The sequence below is a fragment of the Drosophila eugracilis genome, unplaced genomic scaffold (assembly GCF_018153835.1).
Source record: "Drosophila eugracilis isolate 14026-0451.02 unplaced genomic scaffold, ASM1815383v1 contig_2167, whole genome shotgun sequence".
NCBI classification, from domain to species: Eukaryota; Metazoa; Arthropoda; class Insecta; order Diptera; family Drosophilidae; genus Drosophila; species Drosophila eugracilis.
In genome coordinates this window covers 1,197,288-1,218,916 of record NW_024573052.1, presented here as the reverse complement: position 1 = coordinate 1,218,916, position 21,629 = coordinate 1,197,288, and the positions used below count along the sequence as shown (strand labels likewise).

Below are 21,629 nucleotides of genomic sequence, written 5' to 3'. Positions count from 1 at the left end.
AGCAGCACCGGCTGCCACGCCCACCCGCATTTCACCGCCCACGTTTTGAACCTCACACCCACCTCCCCCACCCGAACTTTTCCCCAACTTTTCGCTTGAAGCAAAAAGAGACGAACTTCAAGTGAACTTTTTCTGAGAGTGTGTGAGATGTGTGTGTGTAAATGAGAGTGTATGTGTGTGCTGATGCTGCTGCTGTGTGTGTTTTGTGTCTGGGTAATTACACGTTTCTGTGTGAATAAATTTCCAACCCCGCACAAATTTCGAGGCAGAATTATTCATTCGCTTTTTGAGTTGGCTCTGAAAGCCCTCGATGGGTTCCCACCTTCCGCCTTATTGGGGCGTGTATATGCAAGGCTATGCAGGGCTATGTATTGGGATTCGAGAGGAAATTTTTGGGGTTTTCCTTGAAGATTAACTAAAGTGGCTTTGGGATTTCAAGCCAAACTTCTTCTGTTCTTAGAAGAAAAACCTCTAACTAGTCTTCTAGCAAATACTTAATTCCATGAAAATCACTTACTATTTCTCTCAGTGTTGTCTCAAAAACTCCGCTCAGTGTTGGCCGCATTGAAAGTTCTACGAAACTAATTTTGTGAAGTGTCGAGCGACGCTTCCAAGTGAGTAATGTCTGGATAGAGAGGGGCGGCCGCCGAATGGAAATGGATGCGAGTTGGGTACCAAATCATGGACTGTGGAGTCATTGTGGAGTAGCCACAGTCCTCCGATTGGCACGCACACACACACACACACACACATACATACATACATATACAAACACAAGATCACCGGCATTCTAGCCTGGGAACCCGAAAAAAAAAACAGGCAACTCGGCAGACTTGTGGCAGACAGGTCGACTGGCCGATGCTGCCACTTGACGCAACTTCGTCTGCCTTGCCGGCGATTGAGTTACCCGCCAGTTCTGGCTGAAGATCATCAAAAAGTAGCTAAATTAGTTTGGAGATTTTTTGAGATTTTTTGTAGATTTTTGTAAAGCCAAAAATCGCAGCTCAAGATTCGTTGCCTACTTTCAAGCGAAGTTTTAAGCGGTTTAAAATTTCAAACTTTTCTTCCCTTTTAGCTGATATTTCCAATATTTCTGAGACACTTTCTCTATATATATATAGCTAAAAAAAAGCGATCTCAGCACCTCTGATTACCTACCTCAGCTCTCGTTTCTTCGCTGCACATTCTTCGTTCAGCCACCTCTCCAGCCAGCCTTGGCCAGTCTTTGCGAGGCATTCTCCTCGACTCTTTTCCCATAATCGTGTAGGAACTTCTTCATTTTGTTGACTCTGCCGTTGAGTACCAATTCGTTTAAAATGGTATCAGTTCCAAGAAAAATATTATTTTTTCATAATTTCTCGAGTGCCTTAATCTGTTCTCTGCAGTTCGATGTGCATAATCACGACGATCGGGATCGGGCCAGGTCTGGTCTGGGTGCTCTTTCTTCTTGAGTGAAAACAGGCGGTCTGTAGAGAGTTGGCCCCTCCCCCTTGCCCCCCTTCTTAACCCCTTTTGTCGGGGTGTTGATGTGTGCCCCGCCGCACAAAATGAAACGTCAATTTCAAGAGTTTTTCCTGGTAATAATTAGTAGCTGAGGTGGGCATTTAAATACTCCTCGTCGTCGTCATCCATTTTTTTTCTCCACAAATGCTTCTTCTTCTTCTAGTATCCCCCCTTCCCCCCTAAACATCGGCACATTCTGCGTATTCGTGGATAAAAATAAAAATACTCGCCCAGCAGCAGCAGAAGCAGCTCCAGCAGCCGAATAATAATGCATATAATTGCATTTTAAGTAGTTGCTGGCTGGAGTATTGTGTTACCTTCCAGCTCATGTCAACCCTGACATCGTCTGGTACTGTTTTTTTTTAGGGAAACGAAAGAGGGGGGGGGGAGTTGGATTTTAATTTTCCACACTCGAGGTGTTTCTAGGAAAATGCAACGGAAACGCAAACAGCAAGTGGGTGGCGGCGAGGGCCAACATTTTCGAGCAAACGGGCAAAGGCAAAGACTCTGACCTATTAAAGGTTGCCCTTCTTAGGTGAGAACCAGCTTGTAATTATCATCTCTTAGTGATTAGTAATCGTATGCTTAACAATCAATTACTAACCAGTTTCGCTGCCAAACAAAACAACAACTTTGGCCAGTAAACCCCCGAAAGAACTTCCCTTGGTTGCGGGCTTGCCAAGGGTTTGTTGTCCTTTGGAACATCATCGCCCCTTTGCCCAAAAGTCAATGGCAACAATGTGCCGTTGTGGTTTGTCCGAAGGTCCTGCAGGAATCCTCTACGAATCCCCTGGGAGGGTTGGGAAAAACACTCACTCGTGGGAGGGGGTGGTGAAACAGGGCGGTAAGGGAAAGCAAGTGCGTAACAAGTTCCCGCGCGAAGGATGGACAGCAGCGGATGCTGCTGCTGCTGGGATGACACGTGTAAGTGCAGCCACATTGTCGCAATTACACTTAGTTTTTTTTTGTTTTGTTTGTTGTTTTGTAACGGGTGGAAATCCGCCCCCAACCCATCGAGCACACCACCCACGGCGCTAAAACGTGACCTTCGCTGGATTTCCCACTTCACCGGCGGATGGTAATGATTCCTACAGCACGCTCTCTTCCATCTTCTATCATTACCCTCGATCTTATTAGTGCGAAATGAGCACAGGCGCTCACTCATTTGTCCAATCCGAGGGAAATCCGAGGTTTTTCCAGCTCATTCAACCGCTGTACATTGGAAAATCTCTTGCAAATTGGCAAACAATGATGTTGTTTATGATATTTTTTGATTTCTAAAAGATTTTACTGCCATACTATAGTCAGGGAAGTGCTACCTATGAAGGCTTTAAGCTGTTTGTGGGCCATGTTTAACCCCACTAACACACCACGTTCTGTGATGAGTTTCCCCCCCACTTACAGCCAGCCCCTTAAAGTTGTTAAAAATTTGATTAGATCTCCCTACCCCAGACCAATTGAATCACCAAATTAAACCAGGAAAGTGGGATAATCGAAACACTTTTCCAACCAAATCAAAACTCATCCAACAATTAGGCCCAGTCTAACGACTTTTCCATGGCTGTCATCGAACGAAGTGGACCAGTTAAGACCCAATACCAAGGAAGAGGGCAATCTGTTGGACCTCTCGATCGACTCAATCGCTCCGATCACCTCGATTGAATGAGGCCTATTATGGGGCCTTTGAAAGGCGTAATTATCCCCTGACAATCCACACGGAATGTGTTAACTCGCATTTGTATTTACTCAATAAACATTATCGCTGCGATCGGTCAGATTGGGCAACCAGTCTAATTTCCAGCTCCCACACACACCTTAACTCGTTATTGGACTCATCGAGAAATCTGGCTATATATATATATATATAGAGAGAGATATATGCTTGTATGTAGGGGAGAGAGAGAGTGGTGGTGAGGAGCTGCTGTTTGTACACCGGAAAATTAGTCATTTGGAAACTGTTTTCGTTTGCGGGGATTTCCTGTTGGCCTTCAAGCAAGGTGGGAACTGGCATGGCAGGCAGAAGTAGATGAAGTTTTTTCATTACTAAACTTTAATGCAATCAAAGATCAGTGGGAAAGTAAGCTGATGAGTGTGGAAAATGTAACAGCAAAGCCTATATTCCCGATTAACCTTAAAGATATATCCAAATGATATTCCCTCGATGTCACAAGCAAGCAGCTGCCCTGCCAGAGACCAAAGTCGTAATCACAGACAACCAATTGGCGGGTTTATAAATACACCCAGAGGCGCGATCCATAAACGAAAACTTGCCATATGAGGTGGCCGGCCACTTGGCAGTGCATTCAACTCGGCTAGCGCTCAGGTGGAAAGAGCGTGGAAAAGAGTGCGAAATGAGCAGCGTTATGGGTGAGTCAGGGCTCACCCTGGTCACACTAGCAGATTACCCTGATCACTCTAATTCCGAAACTATGGCAAATTCTGGTTAATTTGCACCAAAAAGCCTTTCACTTTTGTCTGTGCCAGCAAACAATGGAAATAGAAGGGGGAATGGGGGCACATAAAATATAATTAAAAAGGTATTATTATATTTTCACGCCTCGACGACTGCTCTCTGGGTAGGAGGAGGAAAGGTAACAGACTAGTCTGGCCGGCCAGCGAGGGGTTAAACAAAAAGCGTCAACGACTCCTATGGATTATTTGCAGAATCATCAAATTAAAGGTTTGATGTTGATTTCAACGAGCCCCACACAGCACGCGGATGAAGACGACGTTGCATATATGCCCCAGTCATATATATATATATTTTATATATATATATATTGAGAAACTGTAGAGTCATGGCCTGCAACTGGCCACCCCCCCTCCCCACCGCTCTTCCGATCGTGTCTCTCTGTATAATTTTCGTTCGTTCTCTCGAATTGGCTGTCATAAGTTTTGAGTAGAAAATTGGTGTGCAACACAACGGCAAGAACAGCAACAACAACAACAACAACAACAACAACAAATCCGATTTTGTCTGGCAAAGCAAACAATGATTGTTGTTGTTGTTGTTGCTGCTGCAAAGGATTTCTTGATTGCGATAATGAGTTATACTTAATTTTCCAGCCCCGAAAGTACCCCAAGCCACTTGAGAGGAGGCGAGAAAAGAAAGAAAGAAAGAAGCCTTGGCCAAGGGATCTTCTTGGGGAGATATCTTTGAGATACACTTTGCTGTTAGTATAAACCTTAATGCCAGCTTAGTGAAAAGTAGAACTTCCCCTCAACTTAGTTCTGACTCCTCACTAACCCCAAAAACAGCCAACTAAGTTCCTTCCTGTCGCCGCTCTGGAATGGATCTTCTTAGGGAGATATCTTTAAGATACACTTTGCTGTTAGTATAAACCTTGCTACCAGCTTAGTTATAAGAAGAATTTTCCCTCAACTTAGTTCTGGCTTTCCCTCTAACTCCCCGCTTAACCCCAAAAAAACAGCCAACTAACTTCCTTCCTGCCGCCACCGCCACCATCGCCACCGCCTTGGCCATTTGTTAAAAAAGCAAAGCGAAGTTTTGACACTTTCATTGTTTGGCCAAAGGTCCGAGAAAGTTAGCTAAAAGGGTTGCTTTGGTAGCCAGGTAGCTGGCCGAGAAATTAGGCGCGCCTCCATGCAATTAGGGCAAATAGTTTTTCCGGCAGCTCCAAACTCGTTTCTTGATTGATGGTCATTCTAGCCAACTGGCTGCCATTGATTGATGTTACTTTAAAGGATCTCTCTCTCCCTGTCCTTCCCTTCACCTGCCCTTCCCTTCCCTTTACTAATCCACACTTTCATCTCTGGGCCTCTGTGCATATTTTTCAATTTTCCAAAAGCCAAAACTGCTAAACGAAATGAGTTCCGAATACAATTGACAATATTAATCGCGTTTCACGCTAATTTGCAACAACAAGTGGCTTAAGCGGCAAAATATTTTACAATTTGAGAGAGAGGAGGGGAGGTCCCTGGGGACCTGCTGCTGGGAGTGGCAAACAAAACAAGCGACAGGCTTTGAGAAAATTAATTTTATAGATTGAAAAAAAAACCTGCCCGCCCACCAACCTCTCTCTCCTGTTCGTTCCCCTGAGGTATGTGGCAATGAGCCTTGTCAGTTGGGGAGTCGTCTCTCTCTCTCTCTCTCTGTGTGCGAGTCTGCTAGTAGTCTCTGTACTTGCCACCTTTTCCACGGTAATTGAGGAATTGTTGGCGAATTATGGGCCGCATAATGGACAGCAGGGACGTGTTCTTGTGGGGCTCTGCACAGCATGTGATCCAGACTATTTATATATGTATGTATGTGTGCGCCGCAAACTTAATCCGCAGAAGTTGTGCACTTTATCAACTGTTGCAATTTGGGGGCGTGGCGCCACGCGGCGCTTCCTTCTGCCGCTGACACTCCAATTGGTTTGACGCAATCCAAAATGAATTCATAAAAACTAATAGAAGTGCGTGGATGATGAGAGAACTCCAAGTGCTCTCTCTTGAGATCGATCTTTAAACTATATAAACTTAAGATATAGTTTAAGCTTAGTTTGGATAGCTTGGAAGTAGTAGAAAAGGGAAGATATAGATGGTATATATCATGTAAAAAGAGAGAACTCCTTTCCTTGAATGAAAAACCAAACGAAAAGTCAAAACTTAGTCTGCCAAACTCATAATAATATCTGAAATTATCATCTTAACAGGGTAGATACTCTAACTACCCAGAAAGAGTATCACAAAGAGAGGTGGCTGGATGCTTTCTGTGGGCTGGTGTCGTGGGTGCGGGGAGGCGTGGCGTGGCGTGGCGTGGCGCTGCATGGCATAGCATGGCGCCTGCCACGATTCAACTTTGGTTTGGCACACGCAAATCAGACAATTTGTATCCAGCGGCGAATATAATTGAAAAATGATTGGTTTACCATTAATGAAAATGATGATGACAACGGCAACAGCAACAGCAACAGCAACAACAACAACAACAACAACGTCGATTGCTGTCATCGACAGACACCTGCAGTTGCGTCTTCGATTGTTGGGTCAATCGGCCATCGACTGGCTCGATAATCGACGACGATAATGACGACAACAATGATGATAGAGCACACCTTTGAATGGCACAAAATGTGCGAACTTAATGGCTTGTTGAGATATAGACATTCGATTCTTCTATTATCAAACATTTATTGCCCTGTCTACTTGCTATTACTAAGGCTTATAGGCTTTCAGATCCATAAATATCTGATTAAACATCTGATTTTGAAAGCACCTCGTAACCCCCCCAAAGGTCTATCAAATCAGTCCAAGGGCTGCTCCTCTTTCTAGCCAAACAACTTTAAGAAGAAAAGTGCCAGAAGAAAATGCCTGATAATCGGAAAAAAAAAACCTAACCCAGTCGTAATCTGTGTCACAGGACTCAGTCGCATTGCCGCACGTCCGGCGAGGAATTTCTATTTTGCCTAGCCAGAAGCTAGGGGAGAGGAGGGGAGCTCGTGGAACGCGGGACTTATTAACATTAAATCGCCGGCAGCTGGCTGTCGCCGCAAATTGGAAATTCCATCATTAATTCTAATAAGATTATTAGTTCCCCGATCGAGCCGGGAACTTGTATTCCGACACCTCAAAGTCAAGTCCAATCAGCCGGCCGCAAAATCCCGGTTAATGGTTGCGGTCGCCGCTCGTCGAACGTTGGCGGTTCGTCGTGTGAATCTAAGAACGTAAAATACATATTGCCACCACCCAAAAACCACCACCACCACCACCACCATCATCGTCCTCAATGATTTCCCTGACAACGCTCGAGTAAATCCAATAAGCATAAGTGTGTGCACCCAAAATCCCGAGAGATCCGAGATGCGAGATGCGAGATGCGAGATCCGAGGCCATTGAGTGCGAAATGGATGAAATTAGCGCGCGTTAATCATAAACAAACGAGCGAATAAAGGTTTTTTCGGGGGAAAGCAGGGTGCTCGCCAGCTCGCCTGCCCCCAGCAACAGCAACCCTTTGTTGTTGCTAGAAAAAAAAAAACAAACAAATTGCAACAGTTCTCACAGTGAGTGGATGAGAGGATGTGGCCTGTGGATAAGACAACCTGCTGGGTTGACACGCGTACCACGTGCACTTGCCAATTTGCGATCGTGTTTACGAGGCTGATAACTACTCAACTGGGAAACCCAAAAGCTTGTGGCAGCACGTTTTCCAGTGATGAGATTTTCTTCTTTTTTTTAGAGATTTATGTTTATGTCTGTTGGAGAGTCGCAATATCTATGACTAAAACATCTACAAACTAACTAACATGGGTTAACAACCACTTAAACGCCATCTATGGGTAAACGTTTTAACTACCCGGATTACTTAAGGCATTGCCTAATTGTTATGTAATTATTACAGTCACAGACCGCCCCCTCTGATCATCTCAGAACGTAATTAGAAAATCGTTTCATTAATCATTGAGCATTTTAAACATCATTTGGTCGTAATTAATAGTTCAGCATTGCCAGCTCAATGTCGACTAAAGGTCATTAATGCGAGTACGACTCTAGCATGTGCAATGTTCCTTTCGGACTTTCCACCCCCCTCCCCCCCCTGCTACTGCTGCACCCCACCACCTTAACCACCTCTTAATAACCACCTCCAAAGTCAAGTCCGTTCTCCGTAAATTAATACTCGACTTAAGGAGAGCGAGTAGTAAGCCAAAAAATCATTTCGCATTTACATTTCTTAGTCCGTTAAGCTGAAAAGCTCGCTGCCTCCCTCCCGCTTCTTTTTTGCCAGCTTTAGCCTTCTTTTTCACTGAGAGTGAGGGGGCAAAAAAAAAAAAAGGAAAATTCGCGACCGTTAAACTCATATGAAAGTTGGAAAATTGAAGTTCCAGCGGGAAAAAAGATGGAAAGATGGCAAAGACAAAGAGGGGGTGGGTAAGGGGAGAAAGAGGAAACTATAGAAGAACGCAAAGGGACTTTTAAGATACCCTATCTATGGGGGAAATATCAAATAGGTCAGGAAAAGAGAGCTTGCTGAAGTTCTTAACAATCTTGGATAGTCTTGGTTGGGGCTTCTCTAAACCCTTTTACCCTTACTTAATGTTACCTATGATTATAAATTTCGTTTTACCATATAATTTTCTGAGTTACCAACTGCTTCACCCAACTGATATACCCTTCCTAGACCAAGTTTGCCAACCAAATTCCGCGAATGTCAATTGAATATTGCATATAAACTGCGGACTGTCGTTATGAAATTTCCACACGCCTCGCCGGGCTGACTGACTGACTGACTGGCAGCAGCAGTAGCACCACCACCACGTGGCTGTGGTAGTAGTCACTCCAACCAACGAACCAACCAACCAACCTACGAACCCAACCATTCGAGGACACCCACAGATGCCGCCCGTAAGCCACCCAACCACTCAGTCGTTCGAGTTGATGAAGTAAACCAATAAAGGCCGCACACGAACTCAAAGGCAAATTCCCGGCCGAATGCAGGGCAAAATCGAATCGATGCAGAGAGGTAGGTGCACATGTCACCTGAAAGGAGCAAGGGAGTTCTCCTGCCACCCATTGCATATGCAATTTGCGCAATTTTGCAGCCCCAGTGAGCAGATACTCTCCCCCAGCACATTGCCCATTGAGAATCTTTGATTGGTTACCAATATTTTAATTATGCCAGCCATGCTGGCCATTCTGGTCAGGCCCGAGGGCCTGTGACCTTTTGTGCGTATGCAGTGGACCAGCGTTGAGTTCCGGGAAATTGGTTTGACAATTGCGAATGCAACAGGAGGACAAAAGCTTGTCCCGGTGGTCACTGCAATATCCGTGGGCTAACCTAAGAGCTCTTCTCTACTCCTCCCTCCCCCTATCTCGTTGTGGTTTCATTTACATAAAACTGGCCTAGGAAATTAATTGATTTTTCACTTTCAAGTGTGGGGGGGCTGGCTATGAATTGGATTTTCATTTGAAGAAATTTATAATCCGATTGGAAAAAGCAATAATAATGTATCTTAAAGATACATTATGATCCCTGGGGAATCCCTTTTCGCAGTGACCTCATCATCGGTCAATCGTTACATTCGTCCAGCCAGTGGAAATGTTCGATAAATCAAAAGCCATTTCCACCAACCGGACAAGAGGCGTGGCCCCCTTTTCAGTTGCGCCCCATAAAAATGGTCCTTCGAACTATTCACCCCTTCGAAGGCAACTCCTACAACCACTCCCACCCCCTCTGCCTCCCCTCTTCTTCAAGGATAATAATAAATTTTCAATCAGCAAATTGATGTCGTGATTCGCAGCGTATTGGCAGAGCATTGGAAGTCAAAGGAGGCGGGAATAATGGTCAAGTAATCATTTAGCGGCAGATTGTCCAGGCTGTTATCTATATTAAAGTGGTTGGCATTATCTGATTCTTACCCCGATTTCTGTCCAGCCTTAGCCCGGAGCATCAATTAAATTAAAATTGCGATTAGGGAGGCTTAAGTTGATTTACGGGAAGAAAATCAGTCATGAAGAAGTTGCGGAAATTCGTATTGAGAAGTGAAAAGAGATTCATTATATATATACCAGACTTATGTTTCTACATCTGTTTAACCAAATTAATGTCAAACGACTACTCATTGCACCTTCGTAGGTGCCCCCCCGCCAATGAGGTGTGCCATCGAATTTCCGTTTGGGAAATCTATGGCATTTCCTTCTATGATTTCCGCACTCAAAGAGCCCTACCGATATTGCCGGCCCCGCTTTTCCGGTCGCCACTCCCGGTATCTGTATCTGTATCTGTATCTGGGAACTGAAACTGGAACTGGATCTGGATGATGGGATGTTGATGTTGCTGGGCCTCCAAATTGCAAAATGATATAATTCAATGAGAGTTGATTAAATTATCAGACGAGCCAGTGGCCTCCGGACGTGGATGTTGCTGCTGTGCTTTCATGTTGCTGGCTGTGTGTGCCTTGTTAATGAAATTTTCCGCTCCTTTGGCAGAGGCTTCTCCTATCTATGTGTGTGTGTGTATTGTTTACACCCAGGGTGTGCCAGTCTGTGTGTTGCCATTTATTATTGCAAAATGCTGTTGCTGTTGTTGTTGCTGTTGCTGTTGCTGCTGCAGCAGGCTTTTGTCTGTTGTTGCAGCTGATGATGGTGACGTTGACGTTGCATGATGAAATAACAAACCGGATTAATTTGATTTTGCAGCCAGAAAGGGCCAAGAGCCAAGAGCCAAGATCCAGGTCCCAGGTCCCAGGTCCCAGGCCCCAATTCCCAAGGCATCCAAGTCTCAGGGTCCAAATTCGGAGACTGTGTGTGTGTGGAAATTAATTTGACATCCGTTGGCAGGAGCAGCACTCCGAAGCACAGTGGCGGGTAATTTCAGATCCCTCGGATCTATTTGCCCTTCCACGCCCGAGTAATCCCAGCCAAGGCGCACGCTGAGTCACACTTTGCCACAATGCTAATCAGAAAGCTAGTTCTTTTGTTAGGGAAAATGAGGAAAGTTTCTACTTTATAGTACTAATGAGAACTAGTTCTGGGACTTTTAAGATCATTGATCATATAATCTTCCAATATTTCTTTATCATTCTTAAAGTTATATACCAAAAAGCAGCCTTAAACTAATGGGGATTAACGTGGCTGAGACGTGCGGCATTTTGCCAAAAACTTCGCGGCATTTACTGAGTGGCTGCTGGCTGCTGGCTGCCTGGAAAATATATATATATATAGTTTACATATCATATCCTTTATCCTCTAACTATATCCCTCCGCCGCCTCCATCGCCTTCCCCTTGGGAGAAGTCACAATTCGGGTCTGCCAATTTCTCAGGAAAGTGGGTTTCCAAGATTTATGGGGCTCCTGGTGGTAGGCAACCCGGGACTGGTGACAGAACTCCAAGCCAAATCACTTTATCTTCGTTTTTCCTGTGGTTTTTTTTTTTTTTTATATATTTTATACTTTGCCACGCCCAGTGGCCCAGCGCAGCCCTGTTGCCCACTTAACCCACACGCACACACGATTTCTGGCGATTCGTTCAATCCGTGGGGTTAAGGTTGGCATTCTGGCATTTTGGCTTTCGGTGCCTGATTCTTGGCCAACGAATTCCTAGCAGAGATGTCGCCAGCCTTTTCCCTCCCTATTTTCCCCCCTCACTTTTCCACTTTCCACACTTTCTGCCTGCTTTGCATATATTGCTTTTTTATTATAAATCTTCCTTCTGTCGCTTCCAAGAGCCACTTCAGCTCTTCGTCGATTTCACATTGCTGGGGCAATCTTTGGTGTCCTTTCCCTGCTGTCCACCCCTCTCCTTGCTGCTGCTGTTGCTGCTGCTGCTGCTGCTGCCAACCCCTGACCCTCCCCCTTCGGCGTACATGACTAATAGCAGAACTAAACGATTTGATGGACCAGAAAAATGATGACTTCTTTTCCACTGCCGAGAGGGTGGTTGGATTTGAATCCTTTGGCCTGTCTGTGTGGCAAATCCTTTTATTGTGACAGTTGTTGTTGTTGTTGTTGTTGTTGCTGTTGCTGGTCCTGGCCTTTGTGAACAGCATTTAATGTTTTCATATTATTATCATTGTTGTTGTTGCTGCTGCTGTTGCCGGCAAAGAATCGGTTTAATGTTTCGGAAGATAATCTAATTTGGTCACTTATATGCGAATATGTATATCATTTGCCATTATGTGTGGAGGAGCAGCAGTGGCAGCTACGAGTGGGTTGTCAATGGTGGGGCATTGATGTTGCTAACCATGTGGCAAGTCCTGGCTATCCAGGGGCTCGTTGTCAAGGGGGGATATCCAACCAGCTATAGGTGTTTGTCCTCCAAATTTTGATTTATTTCAGGAAGAGATTTTTAAGGATTTATGCTTATAATCCAAAGGATTCCTAATATATATCTTTTGAGACCCCCCTTAACCACACCTCTGTCTTAAAACTTTGTCCTTTAATGCAGATATATATATATATATATATATAGAACAGCTGAAAGGTTTATGGTCCAAGTATTAGCATTTAAAAAACATTCCATTTACATTTTTTCAATTTGAATGAGTTTTTTACTCAATAATTTGCAATTTGCATAGCATTTTCCAAGGATTAGATCTGATGGTCAGTGGCCATTGGCCATTGGCCACTGATGAGGTCGATGTCCATATGGAGGAAAAGCACTTTAAGCGGAAGAATTTACCAAGGCAAAATGGCGATTAATATTTAAATAGTTTCCATTTAACTTTTGCTTGTTTTTCTCGCTGTTTAAGAATCAACCCTTGGATTATAGAAATAATATTTGTTTTCCCTTTTTTTTCTTTCCAGGTCTGGTTCCAAAATCGTCGGGCCAAATGGCGGAAGACGGAGAAGGTCTGGGGCGGCAGCACGATCATGGCTGAGTATGGACTGTATGGGGCCATGGTAAGGCATTCGCTGCCGCTGCCTGATACGATCCTCAAGTCGGCCAAGGACAACGATGCGGTGGCTCCCTGGCTACTAGGTATGGAGCAGAAATGTAAATGCAACAATCATATCGCTTTGCTATCTAAATCAACTAGTCTAGTTAGTAATCCCCCACCAGCAGACCACTAAACATGGCCTTAGAAGAAGCAGCTCAGTTTCTTGGTTTTTCCATTTTTCATTTTCCATTCACTGGCTATTTTTTCAAGACAGCTGTAAAGCTGGGAAACTTCTCTGTATAACATATCACTCGTCCTTAAGGAGGGTTTAATTAAATTTTCAGCCGCACAAAGGACCTCGGTTCGGGGATTATAAACAGATAGATAGAGGACGAGTCGAGTCGAGTTGAGGCGAGTCGAGTTCAGTTCAGTTGAGAATTGTGAGCATATTTGCCAAGCATGTCCAACGGCGCTTTTCCGCTTCCCGTCATATGTTGCGCACATTTCCCGGGAATGACTTTGCGGATTATCTGCAGAGGGGAAAGGGAATAGCCCCGGACAAGTGTCGCACTGGTTCGGGGTGACTGGTCTCCTTTATACGTTAATAATCGCTTAATAAATGCAAAATGCACACGCGACGCAGGATGAGGAGGGTACGCCGCTGAATTCCCGTTTTATTTGGCATTTATCGTTTATCTATCTCTGCCCATTGTGCTGGCGGCCTTCGAAGGGGAGGGTGGTGGTGGTTTCTGTGTGGGCCGCAGCGGATTTTACGAGCCGGCTGACTCGATAATTAATTCCGAAGTAGCCGTGGCCAAAGGTTCGTTCGAACTTAAGTGGCTTATCGAGGACTTGGCGGGTCCTTTGGAATCCAGCTCGGCAAGGGGTGGGGGAACATAGGAATAGTTTTTAATTAAGTCGATATGTCAAATTAGTTGGCAAATTCATGGGGCGGCAATCGTGAGCCCTAAATTGCTATTTAATCCAATATTTTGGCAGCATCTTCCATTTGATTTATGGACTTAGAGTTAGAAATGGAGTAGGTATATCTCTTAGATAATCCCAATTTCTTTATATATATATCTGTAGATCCTTACTGACTGTGCTTCTTCAACCTTTCCAGGCATGCATCGCAAATCCATCGAGGCCCAGTCGGCGCTCAAGGACGACTCGGGGGTCAGCGATCATGAGGACTCGGCGGGTTCCAAGTCCGCCTACTCTGAGGATCTTTCACGCTCTCGCCCCCTTAGCTCCTCCACTGAATCACTGAACGTTGTGAGCCCTGCACCCAGCAGCTGCACCAACTCCGTCTCCACGGCCCCGCCCACCTCGACGAGCGGTTATGCGGGGGCAGCTTCTTCGGCGGCCACCACGCCCACTGGGGCCAATACCAACAGTTCTGGCAGTCCACACATCGAGCTGGGCTCCCCCTCGCCGCAGCAGCTCCAAATGCAACAGCAGCAGCAGCATCAACAGCAGCAGCAGCAACAGGTGCCGCTCTATATGGGCGGTGGGAGTGGCTGTGCCCCTCCCAGCTATCATCCGCTCCTGGATGCTGCTAATGCCGCCGGGGCAGGAGCTGCCGCTTCCAGCAAGGACTTCCACTTGATCATGAACACAGCCGTGGCAGCAGCAGCAGCAGCTGCTCAGCAGCAGCAACAACAACAGCAGCAGCAGCAACAGCAGCAGCAGCAGCAACTCCAGCAACAGTCGCAGGTCACGGCGGCAGGACCTGGCTTGCAGGCCCACAACTTGGCGGCGGCCCTCATGGAACACGATCCGGATGCCTTTAGGTGGGTTTATCTCTGGCTTTAGTATATCTTTTAATTACCACGACTAACTAATGATAATGTAATATCTTTGCAGGAACAACTCCATTGCCTGCTTGAGAGCCAAGGCGCAGGAGCACCAGGCACGGCTGCTGAACAACGGTGGGCTCTTCCTGCAGGTGCGGCGGTTCGCCCAGGGCCAGGTGCAGATGCAGGAGAGAGAGCCAAGTGATATGCTCAAGCTCAACGAGGAGCACAACAACAACGCCATTTCCCCAACCCGCACCCAACCGAATCCCCAGACCAATATCAAAATGGAGCTGGCTGCCAACGGGGGATCGATGAAAACCGAAGAGGTCTAACGGGCTAAAAGGATAACCCTTTAGGTTAACGTAACTCATAAGTTTTCCCCAAATGAAAAACCCCAAAACGAACCCAAAACATACTGAAAAACCAAAAATATGAGAACCTTTTTTTTTACTAGACCCTAGGAAACCTACACATTACTCTTGACCCTAGGCCTAAGGAATGTAATCGAAAATTTTAACATTAAACAGCAGCAGCGCACAGCACAGGCTGCCCTTTAGATGTAAAAATACGAAATCGAAATATTTTTAATAAATTATCGATCGGAAATAGTTATATTTTCGAACCTAATTTGGGCACCAACGAAAATCTAAGACACTTTGACAGTGATGGCTAAAATAAATATATAAAAACTTAAGCCCTTGACTCTTACTTGGAGGTTTTACTGTGTAAAAATTACGAAAATGTATTCTTACTTAGAAATGTATAAAGTAAGGGGAAGCGTCGAATGTAAGTCAAGTGTAGAATGTCAGAAAACTGTCGAATGTCTAAACCTACATTGTATGTTCTGGGTAGAGTGTATAATGTCGAAAACGTGTATGATGTAGAATGTAAAGTAACATGGCGCCGTCTGGCATTCGTTTTCAGTTGTCGGCAAGGCAGTGCATCGATAAGGTGGGCTGTTCCGTCGGTAAGGAAGTGTCACCATTTTAGAGCCATAACATCCAAGGGCCACGGTGGCTCAGCGCTCTAAGAGCTCAACAGCGCAACTCCACTTTGATTGGAGTTTCTAGGACTCAAGTTCGAGTTCCAGCCGCCCTCCGAACTGTATGTAGTAATTTTCCCACATTATTCCGCCACTTGCTATTTGTCCAATAAATTATGACAGTCTAAGCAAGCCGAATGTGAAGGAAAGATAAAATTCTCTGAAGGAAGCTGGTTGGTCGTCGGACTTAAAAGTGTTCAAGGACCTATTCAGTGCCAAGGACGAGATACATTCCTTTTTTTGCTTTGCCACTTTTTTTTTTTTTATTATTTAAATTTTGTTTAGAATAAAAACTATTTATGACTTTTTATAGATGGGCGAAGTAGAAAGCAATCTAATCGACGTTTTCTTAGTGCAAGGAGCGTGACTACTGTTATTTAGTGCCTGGCTGATGTTTATTGCACAGACTGACCGATAGACAGGCGGACAGACGGACGGATAGACAGGCGGACAGACGGACGGATAGACAGGCGGACGACAGACGGACGGATAGACAGACGGACAGGCGGACAGACGAACAGGCGGACAGACGGATTGGCGGCTAACCAACAGACTGACGGACAAAAGGATAATGCTAAATAAGCTTGGCCATTGAGCCTGATCATGAATACCTATTCCTTATAGCGTCGAAAACGTTTTCTTTTACCAGTTAAGAGTTAAAAACCGATAAAAATATTTAAATATTATGTTGGTAAGTCGCTAATACTGATTTTTGGCCAAAATGAATTTGTTTATTAGCAATAAAAATTCCAATAATTGTCCGAATATGAAATGTAATACCTCGTTAAGATTGTCTTTTAATTAAAAACAGATTTGTATTCACACTTTAAAATGTGATATTTTAGCCATTTTCGGCCAAAAATGATGATGTTACCCCTTATCATAAATACAAAACTTGGTTTATGCAGATTTCCCCCCGAAGTGACAGTATTATGCCCATAACTTGGCTAATAATGGTCCGAATATGGAATGTAATACCTTGATGAGCTCGTATTTTGACTTCCAACAAAACTGCAAACCCAGCTTGATATATAAAATTTTTGCCAATTTTCACAAATTTCAATGATGTTACACCCCTTAAAACAAAAATGTGAAAAATTGTCAAAAATTTAATTTTCGAAATTCAACAAACGAGTGATGAGGGTCGCAAGTTTTGGCCGTAACCTGCTGAAAACAGTATTTACTTTAGCTCTGCGTTTTGTTTTGACTAAGTTATGGGTATAAAAGCGATAAAAAATATTGCATTTTCGCTCAGAAGTTATAATCTAGATTTTTGCTCTATAATAATCTGAGTTTTTCCCACCACAAAGTGAAAAACGGACGTGATATAGAATGTTGTACAACGCGGTAGTCGGTATTAAAATTCCAGACAAACTGCATTCAAAGTTTACAAATTTTTAACAATTTTTCGATTATGTTGATGAAAATACGACACTTGTTTTTTACGAATTGGATTTCTCCCCAAAAATGATAGTGATGAAGGGACAACAAGTGATCGACTGTTAATAAGTCAATTAGTATCAAGGACACTCGCAAAATTGACAGATAAATTATCTGTCGCCCAAAGGCGGGCTCAGTAATTTTGACAAATTAATTTCGCTTTCGAAACTCTCCCAGGCAGGAATCGGTGTCTCATTGTTTTGTCTTTCGAATTGGCCGCTAGGCAGTGGCAGAGGGAGAGGGAGAGGGAAATGGGGAAAGGATGTGCGACAATTACAGGCTTCCGAAGATGAAATGCGGATGCTGGAAATTAAAAGTAATGCCGGCAAACAAAGGCAGAAAAAAAAGCAACAGCCGATGAAAGATGAAGGCGGCCAGAAAATGGCCAAAGATGCCTTCATGCCATCATTTATTTTGGCCGCATTAGCATCCCAAAACGTTTGCATAGCTGTGGCGGTTGAAGAAGGCCTGGTCAAAAGTGGGCCAAAAAGAGGGTCGGAAGTGGGCGCTGCTAGGCCCGCATTTCAACGCGTCATTTGGCCACCGCAACGTTTTGGCCTGGAATGGAATGGATTCTACGGGGAAGGGCAGACCACGATGCAGTCGAAGAAAAAGTCGGAACAAAGTGAAAATATATCTTTTTTTTAGAACTAAAATATCATATTTAAAATGATTTTTAATTTTAAAATATATTTTTTTTAAGATTTTTTCAACCAATTTCCTTGTTTTGGGAAAATGATTTTTTCCAAGTGCCTGGAACCAAGCCAGATAAATTGCACGAGGAACGGCGGCCTGACTTTGATAAAATGCGCGTTTGATTTGAAAATGATTTCATTAATTAAGGACAGACCACCTTCTACCCCCCTCTTCCCCTCTCCCCACACTTTACAAATTATATTTCGGGCAAAAGTTATCACCAGACCCTGTGGTTATTATGGCCCTCGAGGACTTCTTTTTTTTCCATTTGCCGTTCTCATTGATGTTTTATCGCAGATCTGTCGACGGCTAATTAGGCCAGGAAGGAATTATGAAAGAGCACAAGGATTGCCATTGCCATTGCCATGGCGTTTTTCCAATTGAGCTGTGATCTTATTAACGGAACAGGAAAATGTTTTAAGCTAGGGCCAGTCAGTCAACCCTCTGAACCCTCCGCCTGCATAAATCACCAGCAAGAAGGGGGAGGAAGTGCGGACCCACCAAAAAGAAGTACCAACAAAAATTCAATATGAACTTCGGTCCACACGATTGCATTTCAATCACTCAACGTTTGACCCTTTGCCCCGCACTTCCGCATCTACCGCATCTACCGCACTTCCGCCCAGAGTTCCCCATCCTGAAAGGAGGCTGACTAACTGGCAAACAAGACTAATTAATTTCACTTTACGTGACTTGCATGGCCGATGGAGGTCGATGGAGGGGCAAAAATTATGGCACATTAGGTATGGGAAGTGCTAAGAGCTGCCGGCAGAGAAATAATTAAATGATCGTTTAGCTAAAAGGGCGAACTGTAGGAGAAGCTATTGCTATATTAATATCAGGGATCAGAATTTAATTTTCCAGAGGAAATTCACCCTTTGAATTGTTGGCAACAAGTTGGGATTCAGAAACTGCATTTAGTTCCTCTAAATTCCCTTTTACTTTTCTTTCTTTAAATAGCCGAAAAGTACACAAGGTCAGCGGTGGTGTAGTGGCAAGGCAACCCTCTAGCACTTTCAGGGTTGCCCAATGCACTTGCACAAGCAAGTTTATAGCGCCCATCATTAGGCTGTTTAGCGTATTGGGCTGAAAATTTGCTTATGCTCGGCAAACAACAACTAACTATGAATAAATCGTGCCAGAAATAGACACGAATCGGGGGGCGAAAACTTCATCAAACTGGCAACAAAAGTAATAATAATGAGGCAACAGCCCAACAGCCCCGCAGAATGGCAACAAAGGCCGAGGCGAGAGAAAAAGCTCAAGGTGAGTATATTTGTGGGCTTTGGGGTGGTTGGGTGTTGGTTGTTGCCCTTCCAACAATGGCATTCCATTCCGGCAGCCAGAAGAGCCTCACAAAAGCATAAACAGAGCCAGATAAGAGGACTCCCACCCATGGGAGGCTTACCTGTTTATTTTCAGTTTGAATGCGGCGGAGGGTAAGGCGAAGGCATGCAACGTAGCCAGCCACTGGTGCAAGTTGGCGATATCTTTTCGCCACAAAGCCGAAGCTTCCGGAAATTCTATACACCAATGTTTAGCCCAAAATTGTTTGTTTGTTTGTTGACCAACAACAATGGGATATGGGAATAAAATTCAGAAGACAATATCTTAAGGCACACTTGACTGGGCAAATAACAAAGGTTTTCCCAAGACGCAAAACCGAAATACGATATTCGAGAATCTTTAATAATAATCCACATCACATTTATATGCTATATATATATAGATATATAGATATATATAGATATATAGTTATAAACATAACAATACAGTGACTGCAAAAAACTGTTTCATCAAAAAAGAGCCTTAAATTACCAACTAAAGTAGCTTTAATTGCGACACTCAGAAGTTACTTAACTAAGGTACAAAAATATATTTACAGATATATATATATTAGGTATATATATATATTCACGCTTTGTTAACCAGTTATCTGAAGAAGAGGAAGAAGAAGCGAAGCCAGAAGACACATCAAGAATTATCTCTTTGGAATAGGCTCTCTTTCTACTGTTAGGTTTCTCTTTCGTTAGCACTCTCTCTCTTTTACTCTCTCTCTCTCTTTCGATCTCTCTGCTATATATCTAAGGTTATTCGTTGGGGTTTCTTGACCGATCTACTGGCTTTATCTTCTTCACTTCTTGACCTATATCTAGCGACTGTTAGATAACACACGCATTAGCACTGCCAGCGACAGACTTAATGCAAAAGATACTCATTCTCATAGATACTCATTCTCACAGATACTCATTCACACAGATACTCATTCACACAGATACTCATTCACACAAACACACAAGCTTAACTTAGTAAAAGCCACCGAAAAGCTGGGCTTTGTGCACCAAAAAAAGAAAATAAAAACGCGACTAAATCGTTTGGGTGGCCACCTCCCTCTGGCGACTGCGCCTATAGTTGCCGTAGGCCTCCAGTCCGTTGATGCAAAACGCCGTCAGGCCAAAAAACTGAAAAAGAGCGAGACAGAGAGAGAGAAATGGGGGTTACTATATGGGTTAAGACTCTCCAGGGAATACCCTAGTGGCTCTATTTAAACAATAAACTTTATTCTGCACTCGAATCATTGATAACTTAAAAGGGAACTAACAATGTTATCTAATCGCAAAGGCTTTCTTGATACATTTACAGCTTGATATATCTTCTGGTGATTATTAGTATTGGTATCTATAAATAGTGATATTAGAGCCCTCTTTTGAGATTGTATTAATATATGTAAATCTCAGAAAGAAAACTCTACAGTAAACAACTTCTTAAAACTCGAATGCAGATTCTTTAAACAATTTCCACTGAGCGGGCCAAACGTTGCAAATTGGCTGAGCCACAGCATGGTAATTCGACCTATTTAATGACCCTTTCGGCGGAATTTCTTCCTCCGCAACTTACCGCCGCCGCCGTATAGGCTCCAATGTCCAGAGAGAGGACAAGTCCGGAGGCCGTGAAGTAGGCCAGGGCCAGGGAGGAGTGGACGGCCAGGGACCAGAGCGTGGGATCGCACCGGCAAAACTGGCGCTGCCACATTCGCAGATACCTGGCCAAGAGCAGGCCAGCGGTGGCCACAAAGCCAATGGACACCACCGCCAGGTAAAAGCTGCCACGGAAATTGCTCACGCGCACCGGTCCGCAGATAATGCACAGAATTCCAATGAAACTGCACAGCTGTTTTGGGGGCGGGAAAATAAGAGAAATTGAGTGAGGTCGAAATGGGGAGGGAAAAGCGTATGTCGTATGACTAATTACCAAACAGGCAATCTTGCAAATGCCCGGCATGCTAAGCAGGTACTTCCGATCGTAGTCCTGAGTACCAGACATCGTGTCCGGATCCAGAAGAGCTGATGCTGGCTACGATCAAGATAAGCCCCGCTAGTCCAGATAATCCAGCTGATGCCGCTGAATCGAACGAAAATACAGCGCCAACTAACTAATTTATATTGCGCTCGCCAGCACGCACCGAACGCCACTGAAAATACAACAAATAACACACTGCCTTTCCCGCTCGCAAACACTCAGAATTCTCCCACCGTCACACTCGGCGAATAAAACAAGAGAGAGAGAGAGAGAGCTGACTAGCAAGAGAGAGAGAGAGAGTGAGAGAGAGCGCGAGCCACACAGTGGGACAGAATGGGCTAAAAACAAGTACTTTCTGTGTATAAATATGTGAGGTGATTAATCAATAAGATTTATTACACCTATTTTATAGGAAATACTTTATTTTTGAAGTTCCACTAAGCTGATTTGTTGCCCTAAAACTTGAAAATAAACCTAATTTAACCCCAAAAAGGACTTCTTTTCTTAACCCAATGTATTTCCACTCCTTTT

General features: G+C 44.1%; 2 protein-coding genes across 6 annotated transcripts in view; one reads left to right on the top strand and one right to left on the bottom strand.

The window, feature by feature from the left end:
* Positions 1–15,314, top strand: part of LOC108103691 (protein bunched, class 2/F/G isoform) — an 87,133-nt gene extending 71,819 nt beyond the window's left edge. For 4 of the 5 annotated variants that reach the window (XM_017209285.2, XM_017209284.2, XM_017209280.2 and 1 more), the window contains 3 exons: positions 12,748–12,937; positions 13,945–14,614; positions 14,688–15,314. In XM_017209285.2, coding sequence (XP_017064774.1) covers positions 12,748–12,937; positions 13,945–14,614; positions 14,688–14,952 — 1,125 coding nt within the window. In that variant the 3' untranslated portion in view covers positions 14,953–15,314. The remainder of the gene's footprint in view (positions 1–12,747; positions 12,938–13,944; positions 14,615–14,687) is intronic. The other variant, XM_017209281.2, reaches the window with a different exon arrangement.
* A 4,298-nt stretch (positions 15,315–19,612) lies between these two features.
* Positions 19,613–21,266, bottom strand: LOC108103660. Its single transcript, XM_017209216.2, has 3 exons — positions 21,051–21,266; positions 20,697–20,969; positions 19,613–20,260 (listed from the first exon to the last, which is right to left on the bottom strand). The coding sequence occupies exons 1-3, from the start codon at positions 21,120–21,122 to the stop codon at positions 20,165–20,167; spliced, it is 441 nt and encodes a 146-aa protein (XP_017064705.1). The 5' UTR covers positions 21,123–21,266; the 3' UTR covers positions 19,613–20,164.
* Positions 21,267–21,629: the final 363 nt, after the last annotated feature.

What these genes read in the sequence shown, in the direction of transcription:
- LOC108103660 (XM_017209216.2), bottom strand. Translation starts at nt 21,122, where the DNA reads ATGTCTGGTACTCAGGACTACGATCGGAAGTACCTGCTTAGCATGCCG. An exon ending in TTTGCAAGATTGCCTGTTTG is followed by an intron (nt 20,970 to 21,050) that starts GTAATTAGTCAT and finishes CCCCCAAAACAG; the next exon opens with CTGTGCAGTTTCATTGGAAT. An exon ending in GAGCCTATACGGCGGCGGCG is followed by an intron (nt 20,261 to 20,696) that starts GTAAGTTGCGGA and finishes GCTCTTTTTCAG; the next exon opens with TTTTTTGGCCTGACGGCGTT.